Consider the following 19,419-nt stretch of genomic DNA (forward strand, 5'->3'; position numbering starts at 1 on the left):
AGATGACTGATTACACAAGTTGTCTTACACAAGGCACTCCCGGATTTGGTAAATGAAACACTGTAGTTTGTGTAACTGTGAACTAAACAGACCTGTGTCACATCCCTTCTCCTGTAAGCCTCAACTGTTGGAGTTTTAGCACACACAACAGATGAAGGATCAGTTGGGCATTATTCAGGTCTTCTGTGTTTGATGAAATAACTCCTATTTCATCACAACATCTGCTTCTTTGTGCATTTTTAATGTCGTAAACATGTAATATAGATGATTTCTGTAAGTCAGTACTTTTGTGACCTTTGCACTATAAACTCGCTGCACATAAACACAATAAATCAATAGTATGCAACCAGTCAGATATGTTACAGTGGTTAACTATCCAGACACACTGCTGCTAACTGCTAGCACACAGTTCACTTAGTAAATAACCTTTGACCAGAAATGTGTACTTTTTAAATGTCAGGGAAGTCTTTATTTTCTTCTTCTTCTATCTGTTATTCTTTCCTTCTTTGTCCTCTAATTCTTCACCCGTGAATTTCAAGGTCAGAAGCCTGCTGCTGTGTCAGGTGTACTGAGTGGTTTCAGACTGGTAAATCTGGCCAGTGACCAGGTCAAGACCTGCAGGGTCTGAGGTAGAGAAGCCAGCACAGGATATTGCCTCAGTAAGCCACCTGGGTAACTGTTGGTTACAGCGCTCCTGACTGTTTGTGCAGCTTAGAAATAATGATGCTGTTATCTGAAGGCACATTATTAAAACTGTCTCTGTGTATGTCCAGAAAATCTTTGCAGAGTGTGGTTTTACATATCGCTTTAACCAAAACAACGCTACTTTTTATGTAAAATCAGACCTGTAAATGACCAGTACACGGGGTTGTAAGCTGGTTTGCGTTACGAATATTAGACTATTAGGCCGTTTGTTTTTACTCGATAAGCCTGTGCTTTAAATATTTGTAGTTGGATGCCCTGTGTCAGCTTACATGGGCTCCAGCTCTTCTGTGACCCTGAATTTGATAAGAGGTTAAGAAAATGGATGCATGTTTGGAAAATACTGTAGCTCTGGAGTGGGCGGCACAGTGGTTAGAGCTGTCGCCTCTCAGCAAGAAGGTCCTGTGTCTGCATGTTTCCCTTTTGCCTCCAGATACTAAATCTTCCTCCTACAGTCCAGTGACATCCATGTTAGGTTAATTGGCTGTCTCTGTGTTAGTGCTGCTATATACTGGCGACTTGTCGAGGGTCTACCTCTCCTCTCACACCATGACAGTTGGGAGAGTCTCCAGACCTCAGACCCCACCCCCAATCCTGAATCAGATTAAGAAAATGGATGGATGTATAACTGGACGGATGGTGCTCAGGAGCCTAAAGATGATATTCAGTATTTACATGAACCTTTGTTGGTTATATTCTACAAAGGCCAAGGGTGGCAGTACATGCGTGAAAACTGCTAACATCTGAATCTTTAATGAAAATATGATGCAGAAAATATTGAGTGTGAACTAGAGGAAGTGCAGTTGGGTAAACTCTATCCTGTCCAGAGTTAATTGTCAGTAAAAAAGTTAGACAAACAAAGCCATGGAAGTGGCTGAAAAAGCAAGGCCTGTTGCTTTGTGCCTGATAAAACCGAGAGTAAAATGCAGCTATTTATTATGTCTGGTAATGGCAGACAGAAAACATTGTTTGTAAACTCCGGTTGAGAAGAGATAAGAAAGGTATGTGTGAACATCCGTTCATATATGTACTGTGAACTCCTGAAATAAAACTTTCACTTTACAGCAGAAGTATAAGTTCTGGATTAGCAAGTAAGCAAAGCTAAATGTTATTTTATTATTGCCTGAATTTATTCCGATAAGTAATTTTCTTCTGCTCATTTTTATTTGTTCATAGCTCATTTGTGTCCTGGAGCGATCTGCTTATTCTTAAACTGATATATTTTTGTGGGATCACTAGGATGTCAGGTGTGGCAATGGCAAATGGTTTGCATGGATCAACCCCTTTTTTGGGGGTGAAATGGTAGAATTATTGCTGCGGTTTTTCACAGATGTATTAATAATATATTTCAAACAAGGCAAAAGTACATTTTTAACTCCCTAACCCCAAAGCACACACACGTATATATGAGTATGAATACTCACGTATAGGGCTGCTCAATTAATCGAATTTTAATCACGATTACGATCTGGGCTTTCAACGATCATTAAAAATGACTGAGCCGATTATTAGCCCCTCCCTAATTTATTCGCGACACCTTAAAGGCCGTTCCGTGAAAATATTGTCGGGCATAAACCGGTCCGTGGCGCAAAAAAGGTTGGAGACTGCTGATTAAGAGGACCCGAGGGAAGCTCGGAAAGCTAAGCAGAAGTTATTTGGAGAGTGACTGCCGTTGGTTGAAAAGAGAGTTTAAAAAAAAAAAAAACTTCAGTGGTGTTGCACACTATTTTATATTATTTTTTTAAAGTCATTGTTAACCCTTTAAAGCCGGTCAGAGCAGCACGCTCCGTTTTGCGTAACTATTTTTAAATCCCTGTAGAACCTGAACCGTGTAAGCTAGCGCAATAATTTGTTTTGCATATGAAACCGGAGGAGTTGTACTTACATCTGATGCCATCAGCTTGTCCTCGGTCACAGTTTCGTTCCACATATAGCTTTGCAAAAATTGCATAAAAAGCGCTTGCAGGAACAAAAACATAATATTCCAGAAACATGCTTTGCCGTTCCTATCAGCTGTTCGTAACACTTCCCACAGTGAAATGATGCACATGCTGTTTTCTTTGCAAATTTGCATCATAGGATTGTTTTTTGTTTTTCCTGCAGTATATAAAAATTGCTGTATCTCCAAAATAAAACTATGAAGACACTCAAAATAAATTTCCTGTTGTTGTAAACTATTTTTTGCAACTTTATTGTATTTAAAGTTTTGAGGGATAAGCCTCTTAAATTTCTCCAAGTAGAAATATATGTAAACAAAACAAAAGCGATTTTCAATTTTTTTTGTAGTTTATTGCAGTTTTTTGCAATTTATGTAATTACTATGGACTTAATGCATACATATTATTAAAATATGGGCTATAACAGTTGTATTGATGTATAGCAACTTGAAATGCTCCCACAAATGGCACTACAGCATGTAAAAAAATAATATAAGCTCTGGTGGACTTTGTTCTATAGTAGGTCTTAAAGGGTTAAATAAATATCGTCAAATAATCGTGATCTCAATTTCAGTGAAAATAATCGTGATTATCATTTTTGCCATAATCGAGCAGCCCTACTCACGTATCAGGTAATTGAACTGTAGACCTGCCCATTTTCCTGTGTTAAACACAACACCTTATGGTTCCTGTACACAATCACGCTGACACTGACAAATTTGCTTTAAAGATAAGCCTCAGGCCTTTCAGGTACCCTTCCTTGCCTACCTGTGATGTTCTGCATGAAAACTGTCATGCCATTTCAGACAAATTCTCTCGGTCATTTGAAGCCCAAGGTTAAAACCATTACCACTGGTCCTTGTGACAGTGTTGTTAAATTAGAAAAAAAACTTGCTTTTTTTTTTCTTTTTTTTTAAACTAATGAGCGGTGCACCGGCAAGCACATAACTCTCCTGCTCATACAGCCTCATTGTGCCCTTCTTACGCCCTTGACAGACGCTCTGCAACAGGAAGAAAGGGCACTTGTGTATACGTGTGTGCATAAGCCCTAATTAGTCACTGAAATATGTGTTCAGCAAAATTTGATATAACAAAAAAGAGTTGACAAAGGAAAGTTTATGTTCAGGTGTCTTATAGGGCTGCTCGATTATGGCAAAAATGATAATCACGATTATTTTCACTGAAATTGAGATCACGATTATTTGACGATATTTATTTAACCCTTTAAGACCTACTATAGAACAAAGTCCACCAGAGCTTATATTATTTTTTTACATGCTGTAGTGCCATTTGTGGGAGCATTTCAAGTTGCTATACATCAATACAACTGTTATAGCCCATATTTTAATAATATGTATGCATTAAGTCCATAGTAATTACATAAATTGCAAAAAACTGCAATAAACTACAAAAAAAATTGAAAATCGCTTTTGTTTTGTTTACATATATTTCTACTTGGAGAAATTTAAGAGGCTTATCCCTCAAAACTTTAAATACAATAAAGTTGCAAAAAATAGTTTACAACAACAGGAAATTTATTTTGAGTGTCTTCATAGTTTTATTTTTGGAGATACAGCAATTTTTATATACTGCAGGAAAAACAAAAAACAATCCTATGATGCAGATTTGCAAAGAAAACAGCAGGTGCATCATTTCACTGTGGGAAGTGTTACGAACAGCTGATAGGAACGGCAAAGCGTGTTTCTGGAATATTATGTTTTTGTTCCTGCAAGCGCTTTTTATGCAATTTTTGCAAAGCTATATGTGGAACGAAACCGTGACCGAGGACAAGCTGATGGCATCAGATGTAAGTACAACTCCTCCGGTTTCATATGCAAAACAAATTATTGCGCTAGCTTACACGGTTCAGGTTCTACAGGGATTTAAAAATAGTTACGCAAAACGGAGCGTGCTGCTCTGACCGGCTTTAAAGGGTTAACAATGACTTTAAAAAAATAATATAAAATAGTGTGCAACACCACTGAAGTTTTTTTTTTTTTTTTTTTTTTTAACTCTCTTTTCAACCAACGGCAGTCACTCTCCAAATAACTTCTGCTTAGCTTTCCGAGCTTCCCTCGGGTCCTCTTAATCAGCGGTCTCCAACCTTTTTTGCGCCACGGACCGGTTTATGCCCGACAATATTTTCACGGACCGGCCTTTAAGGTGTCGCGGATAAATTAGGGAGGGGCTAATAATCGGCTCAGTCATTTTTAATGATCGTTGAAAGCCCAGATCGTAATCGTGATTAAAATTCGATTAATTGAGCAGCCCTAGTGTCTTATTATAGGTAGCTTTGCTGAATGCATACAGTAAGTGAGTTGTTTTAATCTAATCCCCAAGCAGTTCAAATACTGCTTGAACGCCTCCCTTTGTCACTTGTTTTAAAACCCAAACGCACACACTGTTCAGACAACACTGTGTATTTGGTTGTTTTTGGCAGCTGGGAGTAGTTAATATTACTGTTTAGTACAATCACCAGAGCTGAGCAATGTGGAATTTTTTTAATTTTTTTTTATCACAATTCTTTTCTTTAATGTCAGTCTATCGATCAGTATATAATTTTGACTTTTTACTTGTGATGATGTAAGGTTGATTTTGATTTAAATATTTATTTCTGGTCTGCATTTTAAAACAAAATAGGTATATAACAAAGTGACAATCTAATCAGTTAAAGTTCTGTGACAGAAGAACGCAAACAAATGTCTAAATTCTTTGGTCAGTTCCAAATAAATAAAATGGATCCACATTTAAGAATGGAAAATAAATCACTAAAAATGGCATCGATACTTTTCTGTTGATTCAAACCGTTCTGTCCCAGTCTTCTGAGCCTTGGACTGTGTCCTCTGGGGTGTCGTGCTCTGTAATGCATGAGTTTTCGTTAACATTTTCTGGTGTCATTTTGTCCTTTAGCTTGCTCATACTCCTGACGTTCTACTGTACGTGGTTGCAGGAGCCCAGACATTAGCGCATGTGCCACTACCTGCTGCTCTTCCTACGCTTTGCAGGTCACGTTAACCTGATATGGCTCAAACTCTGCTATTCTCATTGTCATTGGACTTTTGTGTTGCCTGTCAAAACATGGATGGAATGAGTTTTATCAACTTTATATTTATTTTGTGATAATTAAATAATCACAAGCGTCAAAAGAACAACTTGTTTCCCTTTCCTGTACTACATTTTTCCTCTTTTTATGATGAATTACCTCACTATTCACTTTTGCTCTCCCCTTTCTTTAACAGCTGTATCTACCTTCCTTCTTTGGCCTTTCTATCTTTTACAAATCTCAGGGATGTAATTAAAAGCTCAACCTTCCGACAATTGAATATAAGCGAACTATTAAATAACCTCCAAATTCTACAGCCTTGACAAATTACACATCACCAGTGTGTAATTTAGTTACTCTTTTTTTGCCTTTATGTTGTGCATCCCTTTACCCTGCCACAGCTTCCATTTTATCTTAACAGCCAGATGACATTGATGATTAATGTTGAGAGTTAATCACCCACAGCATGTTGGATTTAATCATTCTTTGATGACTCTACATGCCATGAAAATCTGTTGGAGGTTGCTCAGTTTGGTGCTGCTAAAGATTAGATTCTGTTTAGAGGGAGCAGTCACACAGTGGTAGCCAGGCCCAGCCCTGGTTTTGTTTGCTTTTTTGTTTTTTTCCAAACATGCTTGACTTGAGCTTTTATGATATTAAAGGCAGCGTGTTGTCGGTGGTCTCTGTTATAGACGGAGCCGATGATAGGCTCTCCTGTCCAAATAAATATCTCCTGTCAAAAATAGACATTGTTTTTTATAGATGTCTAAAATTGATTGGAATTGACTCTGTGTAAATATACCAGGGAGCCCAGAATGGCAAAGCCCAGATCTACCTAGACTACTTTTTCAGTCAGTGTTAAGCAACTAGTGTGTGCTGTGTGCAGCACTTTATGCACTGGTTGTAAAGCTAACCCATATCATAATTTAATGAACCATAGATTGAATGACAGATGAACCAATTTCTGATCATGTGTGACCCAGTACGCTTTTGTCAAGCATTTCAAATAAGCTTCTTAGACAATGCATAGGTCCCAATTTAAACAAAAAAAGAAAGAAAAGGGGGAAAAAAAGGAATTGATTATTAATTTTAGATTGATAAGAATTACTGGCTGAAAAAGTCAAATTATCTGAGAGGTAATTGTAATGGAATAATAAATAATAAGCCCATTTTTGTGTGTTCCATAATCCTTATTCTGGATAATAGTCCAAAATTTTTAAATGATTAGTTTGGTGCATAGTTTTTAATTCAGTGTCAAACAAACAGCAAATGGCACCGGGCCTGGTAGAGTAAGGTTGCCTTGCTGCATACAACCAACAATTCACACCTATCATGCATAGTAAAAGGAAAAAACCCTGCACTGTCACTGTTTACATTATCAGCTTCAAATAGACTGCTTCAGGGTTACACGTTTCTGCAAGAGATGATTTTGCAGTGTGAATGGGCTGCATGCAAATTTAAGTGTATGCATTAGGCCGTGTTCATAGATTACAAGAACTACCATATAAACCGTCATTTTTCTTGCTTGTGGCTAATGTGCGTGCATTTGTGCATGCTTGCAATCTGTCAGGGATAAGCTCTTTGCTGGACAGCTGGCCAGTTGTTGAGAGCGAGTGAGATGCAGAAATCTGATGATTAATCACTCTCCAGGCTAATGCTTAGCAACTGCAGAGAACCAGCCAGGCCTCAAGTCCACCATACTGAGTCCATCTCAGCCACAAAATGAATTTGTATTATCCAGAAACAGTATAATAGAATTACCCTGTCATACTACACCGCCCACATATGATGGTAAATAAACTGATGCCACAAAGCGTGCGAATCCAAAAATGCGTACAGCATTGTCCGCTTCCTATTTGTATGCATTTGTCGTCATGTTGGAATATACTCATTACCCTTGTATACTTAAGGCAGAAACCAAACCTGGACTCTGTTTCTGCTTCCCTTGCCTTGGAGTGTTTGACTTATTTGTCCTTAGGCAATAGCGCAAGTGCACATATTATACTGAAGCGGATATGAGAAAATGGTGGACACAATCTGGCCTGTATCCCCATGTTGATATTTGTTTTGAGGGAGAGAGAGTTAGTGCATTGGGTGTGTTCTGCCACAGTGTTGTTTCTGTTGTAGTCAGCTCAAATGCTGGTAAGAAATTTGGCTACAGCTGGGAAGTTTGGCTGTTTTACCAGCCAAGTGTGCCAGATACCCAACCACGCTCTTCAAGCCGATCAGATAGTAGATATTGAATTTTGGTGAACAACTCCAGACACCGGACGGTAGATTAATGAGGAAAAAGAGAAAAAGTGTGTTGCCCTCCTAGTCAACCCTTGAAGTGTAGTTCACTTGGATAGGTGTGTTTCTTCTGAGCCTTTTAGCATGGTAACACAAAGGACAATGAACATTTCTTAGTCTTTTCTGACACTGCCTGCAGTTTGCCGTTAGGCTTTGAATTGGTTGCTGGTTTAACAACAGAGATCTTTGCATAGCTGCTGCTGAAGAAACAACATAGTAAATTTAAAGAGTGACTGATAATGCAGCCTTAGTGACATGATGGGTAATTCTCTGCCCATTATCAGTCAGGCCCAGGGCAGAGCTGACTATGTAGTGTTGTTGTCAGGATGTTTTCTCTGTTTTGTCTGAAACGGTGAACTTGTTTCTGTGTCATGCTTTATTTCAGTTATTTAACACTTTTCTCTTCCGTTTTTCTCGAGGCAGAAGTTTTCTGACCAACATTCGAACTGTTGCTACACCTGAACTGTATGAGTTTACTGCTTACTTTGCTTATAGTTTTTAAATTTGGATTTAGAGTTTTCCACATTTCATCTGAACTGTCCGCCGATTAGGTTTAAAAAGAAACAGACCACATTGTTTCACACTGATGCTTTTGTTATTTTAACACTGCGTTGCTGACATGGTTTGGAAGTCTGATCTGTCAATCATCCTGTCAGGTTCAATTGCTTCGAAGTGGATGTTTTTACAGCGTTAAACCTGAACACATCAGGTGTGTTCTGGCATTGTTATTTTAGAAGCATGACAGTTAGTAGTTAGGCAGCCATTCCTTCTCCTGTCTTTTTTTTTTTTTTTTTTTTTTTTTTTTTTTGTTAAATTGTAATAATCTATTTTATGTTTTTACATATTTACACAAAATGCTAACGGTTGATTTTCTTTGAGTGCCGCTCTACAAATTAGTTGGAGATTGTTTCTCATTTAAAAAATCCCTTAAATAATCAAGTAGTCGATGGACTAGATACCAAACTGAAAGTAGGACATGCATATTCAGTCGTGACCAAGTTTTGAGAGAATAAACATGACTAAACTTTTTAGTCATAGGGTACAGCCTATGAACAACAACTTCTAGCTAGAACAATTGCTGCCTTTGTCAAGTATGAGATCTCTGACACATGCATGAGGAATATAAAAGGTTTTTTAAGGCATTTCTACTTTTGAAGTTGGTATTTGTTAGAGAATGGCTTGGAAAATGGTGAAGGAGGAGGAAGGAAGCAATGAGACATTGAAAAGCGAGATGCGAATAATAATTATTTCATATTTAACTTTTGGTTCTTTCAGAGGAAGGGAAACCCAAAGAGTTGATCACTTTCTTTAGAAGTTGTTGACAAAGACTGCATATTTTGTCTGGCTGAGGTGGAGTCTGCACTGAAACCTTATCAGCATGCCACTTGGAGTGTGTGTGTTTGTTTATGGGTACATGTTTTTAGTGTGAGAATATTTTGTATATACACATCGTATGGGTGTGTGCGTGTTAACACGTATTTGTGTGTGCATACAATTATATCCAGTGTGGCTGGCTGATATGCCAAGGATGCCCTTGTTGTAGGTGACGAAGCTTTTGCCCAGGAATTTGCTTGGCTCATGCTCCATTTGACTGCTTGTTTTTCTCTTGACTTTCATTATGTTGCCTCATTGAACGAGTCTGTTTATTGCTTGTGTTTACTTTGCAAGTTGCACAGCAGGAAAAGCACACAAAAACATGCAAGAAAAGAAATTAGGGTTGAATTAAACACATAGTAATTAAGCACATAACAGCATCTTATAAGATGAGAGAAATCAACTGCTGAGAGCAAAAGCTAGATTTAATAAAAGAAAAGAACAACATTTAATTCTTCTTCCCATTGGTAGATACACACCTACAGATAATTTTTAAGCTACTTTGGGATGAGTCCTTCTGGACCCACACAATAAAGCTGAACACAACGTGAGCCAAGAAAATGCTATAACTTTTTTTATTTCTCATTTCTTACTTTTAAAACGATTTAAACCAATACTAAGTCTATGTGTACCTGTACAGTCTCTCACATTGAGAGAAACAAAGCTTTCTGTCAAGTCTTTTCTTTGAAACAAGCTCAAGTGAGGTGAGAAGAAACAGGAAAGCATGTGACTGTTCCCCTTTTTTAACTCTTTTTGGTCAAAAGTCTTTAAGTATTGCGGGAAGTTTTCACCATTGTGTAAATTTTCTAAGTTAAGAGTGAACATGTCTGTCTTGTGGCAAGACAGTCTTTGGCAAGCTTAGATATTAACCAAGTCATTGTCGCATTAATAAGGCAATTTCTTCATTGCTCCGCTTTAACAGTTAACACCATTGGTTACCACATTTCTTTTTATAGTTGTGTTAACTGCATGTCTTTGAAGCAGGCTAAAAATGTGACACAGTGTTTCTTTTTTCTCTCCTCTGTTTAGGAGCGCACCAGGTCATTTGACAGCTTCAACATGAACACTCTGGAGAGCTCCCTGATTGACATCATGAGAGCTGAGCAGGACAGTCTGAAAGGTAAAGATGCCAGTTGTCAATCAAGATCATGAAACACTAAGCAGACCAGTAGCATTTTTTTTTCTTCCTTTTTTCTGTTTTTAATTTGACATTGCGTTAACAGCAGAGCTGTTTTTTCATAGAAGGCCACAGGCCTAGACACTGGTTGGTGAATGTCTGACAACCACCAGTCGCTAGCAAAAAGTGAGTCTCCAGCATAAAGGTTTCGCCTTTTGAAATGTGTTGGTTGCGGCAATATGTTTCAATCTGTTTGTGACCAACGAGGAGGTTTTTGGTGCGACAGATGTCTCCCAGCATCAGCCTACAACTTCCAGCAACCATACATTTTTCCCTATTCTATAGGCAGGGAATTTTCTTTTTTTACTATGGATTCGGTACAGGAAATGAGTGTATATGCTGAAAGTGTATGCTTCCCATTTAGCATGTCTGTATTTTTAGAAAACCTGTGATGCGCTGGAGGTAGTTGTATGGACCTTTATCTTTAGATGCATCATATTTTCCCACAGATGGCACACATACTATGATACTGATCTTGTCATTATTTGTCCAGTAAATGGCTGGTGTGCAATAGTTATTCAGTGCATGTCAACTGATCTCGCTGAAAATGAGTTTCACAATATAACATGCAAACACTTTGCAGTACACTCGTTATTTTGCATTTGGCAGTTTTCCTCATATAAGGTGTGCAATACAAGAGGGGAAAAAAATGTTAATGTGCAAGCAGGCTTTACCTTTAAACACTTGTCTTTGTTATGGATTGTAGCTTATTTGGCCGCACAAAGGAACAACAGCTCACACACAATAATTTATCAGTTAACGCCTCAGTTTTTAGCAGAGAGGTTTCACCTCCTCCACAGGTCAGCCATGTAGAGGCTTTGTCTTCTTTTTGTGCTATCATCGGCGATATTATGAAAGGCCACAGTGTGTAGCAGTCAGCTCACACCTCTGTCTTCCTTTTCCTTCTTTCTTCTTCCCACTCATCATAAAAAACACAAACCAAGACAAACAAAAACAAAATTCTCCTTGTGGCTTCTATTCTTCTTCTTTACATTTTCTGTCATATCCATATATGCGATTATTCTGGGTGCGACAAATGCAGCTGGGTGAGACTATGTTGCATTCTGGCTTATGCCAGAGCTGACGGCAGTGGATTTCACAAGCAGCTCTAGGCAAGGCAAGGCAAATTTATTTGTATAGCACAATTCAACAACAAGGTGATTCAAAGTGCTTTACAGAGACATTAGAAACAAAAACAAATAAAAAGCATGATTTAAAATTGATTAAAACAAGCAAACAAACAAACTAACTAAACACACACATTTCACACCTGTACGCGCGATCTGAACCCTTATCGTAAGGGGAGCTACCAGTCCTTCTGTGGACGAGCTACTTTCTATTTTAAATTCCCTGAATTTAAAATGGCATTGCTTGAAACTGTGTCTAATAGTCTGTTTTTGCTTGGAAGCCATATCAGGCTGTACAGAGCAGGTCAGGAGGAGACAAAACCACACATGTAAATGACAGAGAATCTGGTCATTTATCAAAATAAAAGACTAAACCTTTTGAAATGCTCTCAGTGTGATTCGAAGCATGCATAAAACTGCATCAGAGAGGTGCCTTTCCTGTGCAGCTGTTAATATTCTACTTGCTGTGTTACATATGGTATTCCCTGATGGCAGATGTTTTCCACGTCAGTTAGCGTTTTCTTATGCAAGTTGATTCCCATGGACCTGTATAGCAATAGTTGACTGACCTGCTTTTCCACTGTTATATAACACAATAAGGAGTTAATGAATTTAATATTTACAAAACACAGACGCCCAGCCATAGCCATCGTTGCTGCACATATTTGTGGTGTCCACAAGTTGCAGTTTTCAAAAGCACTTTTACCCACTATTGTTTTGAATCTGATGGTTTTTATATTGACAGATGACTGCACGATCAGCATAAAGTGAGCCTTTAGGAAGAGGGGTCCATTTAAGTGAGCTTGTTTCATAGAAACGGTGATGAACTGAGGGGCAATGCAAAAAGAACCATAAGATAAATACTGTCAGTTGTTTTAAATGTAATTCTCATCATCATTTTTATACTATTTTATTATTGTTTTTGCTATTTGTGCTAATTTTATTATTTTAAATGTTATTTTAATAATCATCTTATTTATTTATTTTTTAAATTAATTTATTTTATATTATTTTTTTATTTATTTTTTAACATGTTCAATGTATCGTTTCTGGCATGTCAAGTGTACAGCACTTTGTGTTCAACTGGGGGCTGATCTGAAAGTGCTATATAAATAAATTACTTGCTTGCTTCAATCAAAGCTACTTCTGTGGCATCCCAGATTTAAAAACACAAAGTGTACAAACTGAACTGAAGGATAGCTGAGCATGGTGCAATAGGTATAACCTCTTTCTCATGAATTTTAAGAAGCAGATGCAGAGAGATTCATGAGGGCTTAGGCTTTATTTAAATGGGAATTATGAGAGATGGGAGAGCCCTCGCTGAACTGAACTGACACTGTCGTTGTTTTCTAATGATTGCTGCTGCTAAGCTTTTCATGCAAAATAGTGTTGTGAAATAGTTTTGGTCCAAAATGTGTGAAGAAGTTGCATGCTAATTTTTTAACATGTTGGTGTAGACGTTGCCAAGAACAATGATACTTTTTAACATACAGTATTGGTCTTAGCATTAAAAGGAAACATTTATTTGATAGCAAACAGTGCTGCTGACCGGTTATCATAACCCAGAAATTGAATATTAAATTAATTCTACAGGAGTCTAATGATCATTGTTTTAAAGGGTGACGCTCACAGAAATAATCTGACTACAGAAAAGTTAGTCAGTGGCCAATAGTGAGTGTTGGCTAAGAGGATAGAGCTGAAGTTCTTAGTAATGATCATTGTTTGAAAGGAAGCACATTTGATTTCTCAAGGCTTAGGCTAAGTGTAAAAGGTAACTAACTATACAGTTAAAGTTGACTGTTATATTTGATAGTAGTTTAATAGGACAGAGGACTTAGATAATGATTATGTTGTTTTTGTTAGGTTGTACAAGTTTTAAGTCAAGGACCAGAAATTGATAGGAGTCTTCTTATGAGGTAAAAATGTGGTATAAAAAATCTCTAAATGGGAGCGATGTCGTGCGTAATATATGCATAGCTTTATGTTCCATAAAAACGCTTACTATACACATCAGTTTATTAGCAGAATAAATACAAAATAAAAGTTTTAAATAAATTTTTAAGTATGGGATGCTACAGTAAGATCACTTCTTTAAACCTCGGACCTATCGGGCTCAGTGGCGGTATAATGTTGTGCTGTCAAATCTTAGTAAATGTTTCTTCAGTATTAGCAGAAGAAAACTAGAAGTCTGCCTCATTAAACATGTTTTGGTGCTTTAGCTCCACTGATGGATCCAAGAAAACACAGGAAGAGAAGTCAAAATTCTCTTCTAAAAACCACAAAGCTTCTGCTTTACACAACTTCATCACAATTTCAAAATACTGCATAGTCTGGTTTGCAGAAGTGATTTTTAAGCCCAACTTCCTATAAATATGATAGAATATGATATGTATACATCCTATAATACATGTAAAGTAGATGTTCTCTGCTTCGTTGATGCTAATATTAGCTCAGTGGTAGGGATGGGTACCGGTGTCCGGTGCCATGATGGTACCGGTGTCCGGTGCCATGATGGTACCGGTGTTCTGACATAAACGGTAGTAACCAGACCGAAAAGCAGCGCACATTTCGGTGCTTTATTTCGGTGCTTTTTTTTCCTGAGCTGTGATACACTTCTAGCCAATCATTTTACGTTTCCCAGGATAGTAGGCGGGTCCAGGTACATACGTTCTTTTAGAGCGGAGCTACAGATTAAAATGCCCAAGGCGAAGCGGTCAAAAGTCTGGCTGTACTTCACAGCAAAATATGCAAACTCAGCAGCCTGCAACAAGTGCTTTAAGCTGATACTGTGATACTGTCAAAGGAGGTAACACCTCAAATCCGATGAAACACCTGGCGACGCATAACGTTTTTTTTTAAAAGCCCAGAAATGCGCCGTATGATAGCTTGCTGCGAGACCTCACACCGAGCGCATCTACTGTGCGTGGGTTGCCTGTTATCTGACCCGGAGTTAGCAATATCCCCCAAAAACCCCGAAGAGGAGAGTCCTGGCCCCTAGCCCTGCCAGTGTATCAGAAATGATGAGGATGATGATGCAGCAGCAGCCGTTCTTCTCTGCGTGAGTAGCTTAATGTTCGTGTGTAATTTACGTTGAGTAGGCTAACCATGTTATTACATTAATGCAGGTAAGGTGAACTAGCAAACATCATCATAGCTACATGCAGCTGTCTTCTTGTTTGATGGCAGATACTCCCTTCACCCTGGCCAAAAAGGCTAAAATGACCAAAGAAAAAGTGGAAAACAGTTAAACATGAGAGGTTTTGGATAAAGTTTGTGTTTTTTCCATTGATTAAGCACTGCTTCCAGCCAAGAGTGATACCATATATGCCCCATAGCTGCAGAAAAGGCTAACATTGTTATCTTTTTACAAAAAACCAGCTGAACATGAGAGGTTTTTGGACCAATTTTGTGTTCTCCATTCTTTAAGCACCGGTTTGAGCACCGTTTGAGCACCGGCACAGTTTCAAAAGTACTGATTTGGCACCGGTATCGGATAAAACCTAAACGATACCTATCCCTACTCAGTGGCATTCTCAGAACCTTTTTCTGTGTGGTCAGGTATGTTTACATTTTTCCGTTGTCTGCAAAGCTTGTCTGAAGAAAGATGACAAAAAGTAAATAATTTTAGACAATTTGATGCATAACAAATATTATATTATAATTACAGCGACTCTTCTCCGGGCCAGTTTTTGCTCTTTCTCTCCGTCACATGCATACATGCATCTACATAACAAACTGTGGCAGAATTCATACACAAGCACATTTAGATGCACATAAGCAGGGCAGCAATTTCTCATTCCGGCTTAACATATTGCACAAAGTGAGAGCAATGAAGCAAGGGAGCGGGCGAGACAAAATGTCTACAGTACAAGGAGCTTTGAATCCCTTCCAGCATTGTCCTGACTGACAGAAAGGATCCCTCTGTTCACCCGCCCCATGCATGCACACACACCCCCCCCCCCCCCCCCCCGTCTTTTGTGTGCTCTGCATGCATGTGCTTTAACTGTTACAGTACTGTACTCACATGTAGCCAGGAGCATGCAAATCAGGTTCACAGAGCGGGCATGCACAGTCCTGCAGACACACAGGGATATGGTGATCCTCGGAGACCATTATAGCCCTTTAAAATTCAGAATAGCAGGTGGTGCTCAGATGGACTTTTACCTTAGTGTCATCACATCACTAAGGTCTGAATTGTAGTCCAGAGGATTTTAGTTTGGTTTGGTTGCCACCTTTGAGCTTATTTTGATTAAACTGAACTCATTTTATTGCATTTTTATTCAGATAATGATGATGGGTGCGCTACACAGTCGAATATTATCATCGAGCGGCGTGTTTCAAAGCTGCAGGTGGTCTGTCCTGGTTTCTCTGCTCTGTGAGTCGGGGTTCTGTTTTTTTTCTGTTCCCCCCCCATAGTTCTAGGCAAACTATGGGGGGAGGAGCCAACACATTTCCATGTGACCAAGGCGTTGGAATGCACCAATCACAGGGCACTCATTACCCACTCAACAATGGTCGTACTATTTGAGCTCTTTCATGTCATTATCCCTCTGCAGCAAGTGGGCCTTGCATAACTTCGAAGCTTGTTTGGAATCATAACATGTTTGTGTAGGCGCGGGTGTGTGCATATGCAAGAGGGTCTTGCCAAATGGCTAAAATCTATAGCATGAGGCTTGGAGAATAACGAGGTGATAAGAGGGAAAGAGATAGTTGATGTCCCATAGATGTAGGAGAAACATGCAGCGAGCGGTAACAAAGGTTGTGGTCATAGCTGTCCCAGCTAAAGTCTGCTCTGGATTAACACTTTAAAAAAAACTTATAACAAAGTAAAGTCACCAACTGTTCCTATATTATGCGCAGAATAGATCAAATAGTGCCCCTCGGCAATTTAATTAGTGCACTGCTGTAATTGTCAAGAGGATTATTATGGTAACAGCCCTTTTCCAAATACAAAGTACTGATTGATAGTGTTAGTGGTGCTGTCTTGCCTCACATTGTTTTTAGCTGGCTGTAGCTGGTGTGGAGGGCAGACATCGCATTAGTGACAGCCATTTTATTACTATATCTTTCATATTCTTAATAAAATACAGATTTTTCTTTCAACTGGTCAGTGAAAATATAATAATAGCTTTATAGGAAGGTTTATATGATATAACAAAAGATTTTTTTGTTGTGTTTCCCTATGTAGGTCGTCTTGGTTTTCCTCACCCAGGAGGGGACAACCCTCTTCCCCTCAATGGTACGTATGGTAACCTAAACACTCAAGAGTCTGCTAAAATGACAAACTGGGCAATAACAAACTAATTAAAAAATTAAATCATAAAATGCTGATATCTCTGATAAATTTATTTATTGCAAGCTGGCATTCATTTTATTTATTTATTTATTTTAAAAAAAGGGCCTTTATCGCTTAAAAACGCCCAATAAGTTAAAATGGACAAGTGGACAGTAGATCGACGTGAAGAAGAGTCAGATGTTTCAGATGGTTTTTTTGGAGACGTAACAAGGTGGGCTTCATCAGTCTGAGGAAATGGCAGTAATCTCTCATTCAGACATGGGATGCTTTTCCATTAACGTCCCTCATAGCTTCCCAGCCAGTGCCATGATGGAGGGAGAGAGTGATGGCATGCCTGTATTGTATCGACTCTAGCGAAGCGTAACTGCACTTGAAGGTTTAGTTGTTTGCCGCTGTTGTTGCTAAGAGCGGTGTTTCTGTCTGTGTACTGTTCATTGCAGCAGCTGCTCCTGCCCCTTGCATGCAGGATCAGAAAGTAGGCGATCTCCCTGATAGACTGAGAGAAGCAGGAATACATATTTTATGATTGGAAAATAAGTTAGTTAGACACAAGACACTTGTGCAGTTGTAATCTTGAGTGTGTAACCATTAGTGTGACTGGTTTCAGTTAAAAACTTGTTGGTAAGAGTGCCATTGTGACTCTTAGAGGAAGTAGCCACGATATTTATGCAGACACAAAGGTAGGGTGTTTAGATGCCGTCAGATTCTTGGAGAAGAGTGCACATCTTAAAGGAGGGAGGTAGGCTAAATATAGCAGGTGGAGATGCAGATCTTTCTGTTCGTCTTACCTGAAGTTAAATACAAGCACATCCCCACATGCCTGCTTGAAATTAAACTAACAAGCATATATTTTTGTGCCCTTTCTCCTAGCTTGAAACTAATGTGGGGCTCTTCCCTTTCTACCTGTTACTGTTGAGATTGCTTAGTCCCCAAAGCCAAGCGGTAAAGAATGGATTGAGAAATGTGGACAAGTGGAGGGAGCGAAATGGTGTTTTTTCACCACTCTTTAATAAGTGGATAGAAAGCAGCAATGAAAGGGAAACTGCCTTTGGTTTGAATAATTTGCTAAATACCAGAAATAGTTTGATAGGTAGTTACACTAAAGATGAACCTCTTTGCTGTTCTCATGCTTCTTAAGGAGGCTCTTTCATCTTATGTTTGTTTTGCTTTTAAATGCATTCTTTAATCCTGGTGCTTCTCAAAAATAAGATATGGAGCTCGAAATTAGAATTGGCTTTATACTTTATTTCTTTCCTCAGCGGGTAGGAAAAAACCAAACCATTCATGTCCACATGATATGTGGAATTTAGTGGCTTCTACTTTGCCCTTGTACGCTACAGTTTCCTTTATTGTCCTTTTAGCTTTTTGCTTCTGGGCTTGGGGCTAAGATGTAAAACATGAAAGGCCAGCAGTTTCTTCAAAAGATTGCTGAGTCACATGGCAAGATCACATGATCAGGAGCTGTCATCAAGCCCCGAGACAGATGGTGCCAGCGGATAGGCAGCAGATAGAGGATGCACACTAGCCAAACCCTCCCTTCCATCCCTCTACCCCCACCTCATAAGAACACAAAGATTGCATTCCTATCTCCTGTTCTTTCACCCTTTCATTTTCTTTGACCATTTTTTCTTTTTCTCCTGTTCACGCACTTCTTATAGCTCTGTGTGCTTCCTTTTAGTCTGCTTTCTTGACTCTCTTGGGCTCTATTGCTAGCCTTTGTAGCCCCCCCCCGGTTGATGTCCATCTGGGTTGGAAAATCCACTGAGGGAGGCCAGGATTGTTGCTCATGCGCTCTTCTCCATGTTGCTCTTTTACATGGGTTGAGGCCTGGTTCACTCCAGTGTGCACATTTGAACATTTGTCACTTTAGCTCAAGGCCAGTATAGTCCCCCCCCCCCCCCCCCCCCCCCCCCGCAATGATGTCAGCATCAGAGAAACCACTGCCCTGGGAAAAGTTTGGATAATGACACACTGGATACATTTTCTTTCTGTTAATTAGGCTAGATTGAAACTGCTGTTGTCAGGGGTAGTGCTGCTTGACCTTCAGTGATGCATTTGATGTCTTGGAGAGTTCAGATTTAGTCACTAAATTACTGAGGTCATGCTTATAGTAGAGGTCTCAATTTTATTTATTTTTTAAATAAATAAACGTCTTTTACACTTATTGAGCCTAAGGCAATATTTATCTATTTGCAGCATTACATTCCTGGAAAACATTCTAGTGCAAACTAACATTTTCTTCAGCTCAATGAAGAAAAAAAGGTTGTAAATTGACTTTTATTATGAAAGAGTCACACAGGAAGTGCAGTGCATTTATCAGTGAACTTGTATCTTAATGCCATTATTCACTGTGATGTTTTTTTTTAAATTTTATTTTGGATAACAGATGGGTTTGAAATATTGCAGGGAGTAATGAAACAAGCAGGAGCAGCCACTGTGAACCATTAGATAAAGAGCTGCAGGCAAAAGGCTGT

General features: G+C 38.8%; 1 protein-coding gene across 4 annotated transcripts in view; it reads left to right on the plus strand.

The window, feature by feature from the left end:
* cpeb4b (cytoplasmic polyadenylation element binding protein 4b) overlaps positions 1-19,419 on the plus strand; it is a 33,520-nt gene that overhangs the window by 6,209 nt on the left and 7,892 nt on the right. For all 4 annotated transcript variants that reach the window (XM_026181227.1, XM_026181229.1, XM_026181230.1 and 1 more), the window contains 2 exons: positions 10,375-10,465; positions 16,838-16,888. In XM_026181227.1, coding sequence (XP_026037012.1) covers positions 10,375-10,465; positions 16,838-16,888 — 142 coding nt within the window. The remainder of the gene's footprint in view (positions 1-10,374; positions 10,466-16,837; positions 16,889-19,419) is intronic.

This window comes from Astatotilapia calliptera, chromosome 10 (genome assembly GCF_900246225.1).
Source record: "Astatotilapia calliptera chromosome 10, fAstCal1.2, whole genome shotgun sequence".
Taxonomy (NCBI): domain Eukaryota; kingdom Metazoa; phylum Chordata; class Actinopteri; order Cichliformes; family Cichlidae; genus Astatotilapia; species Astatotilapia calliptera.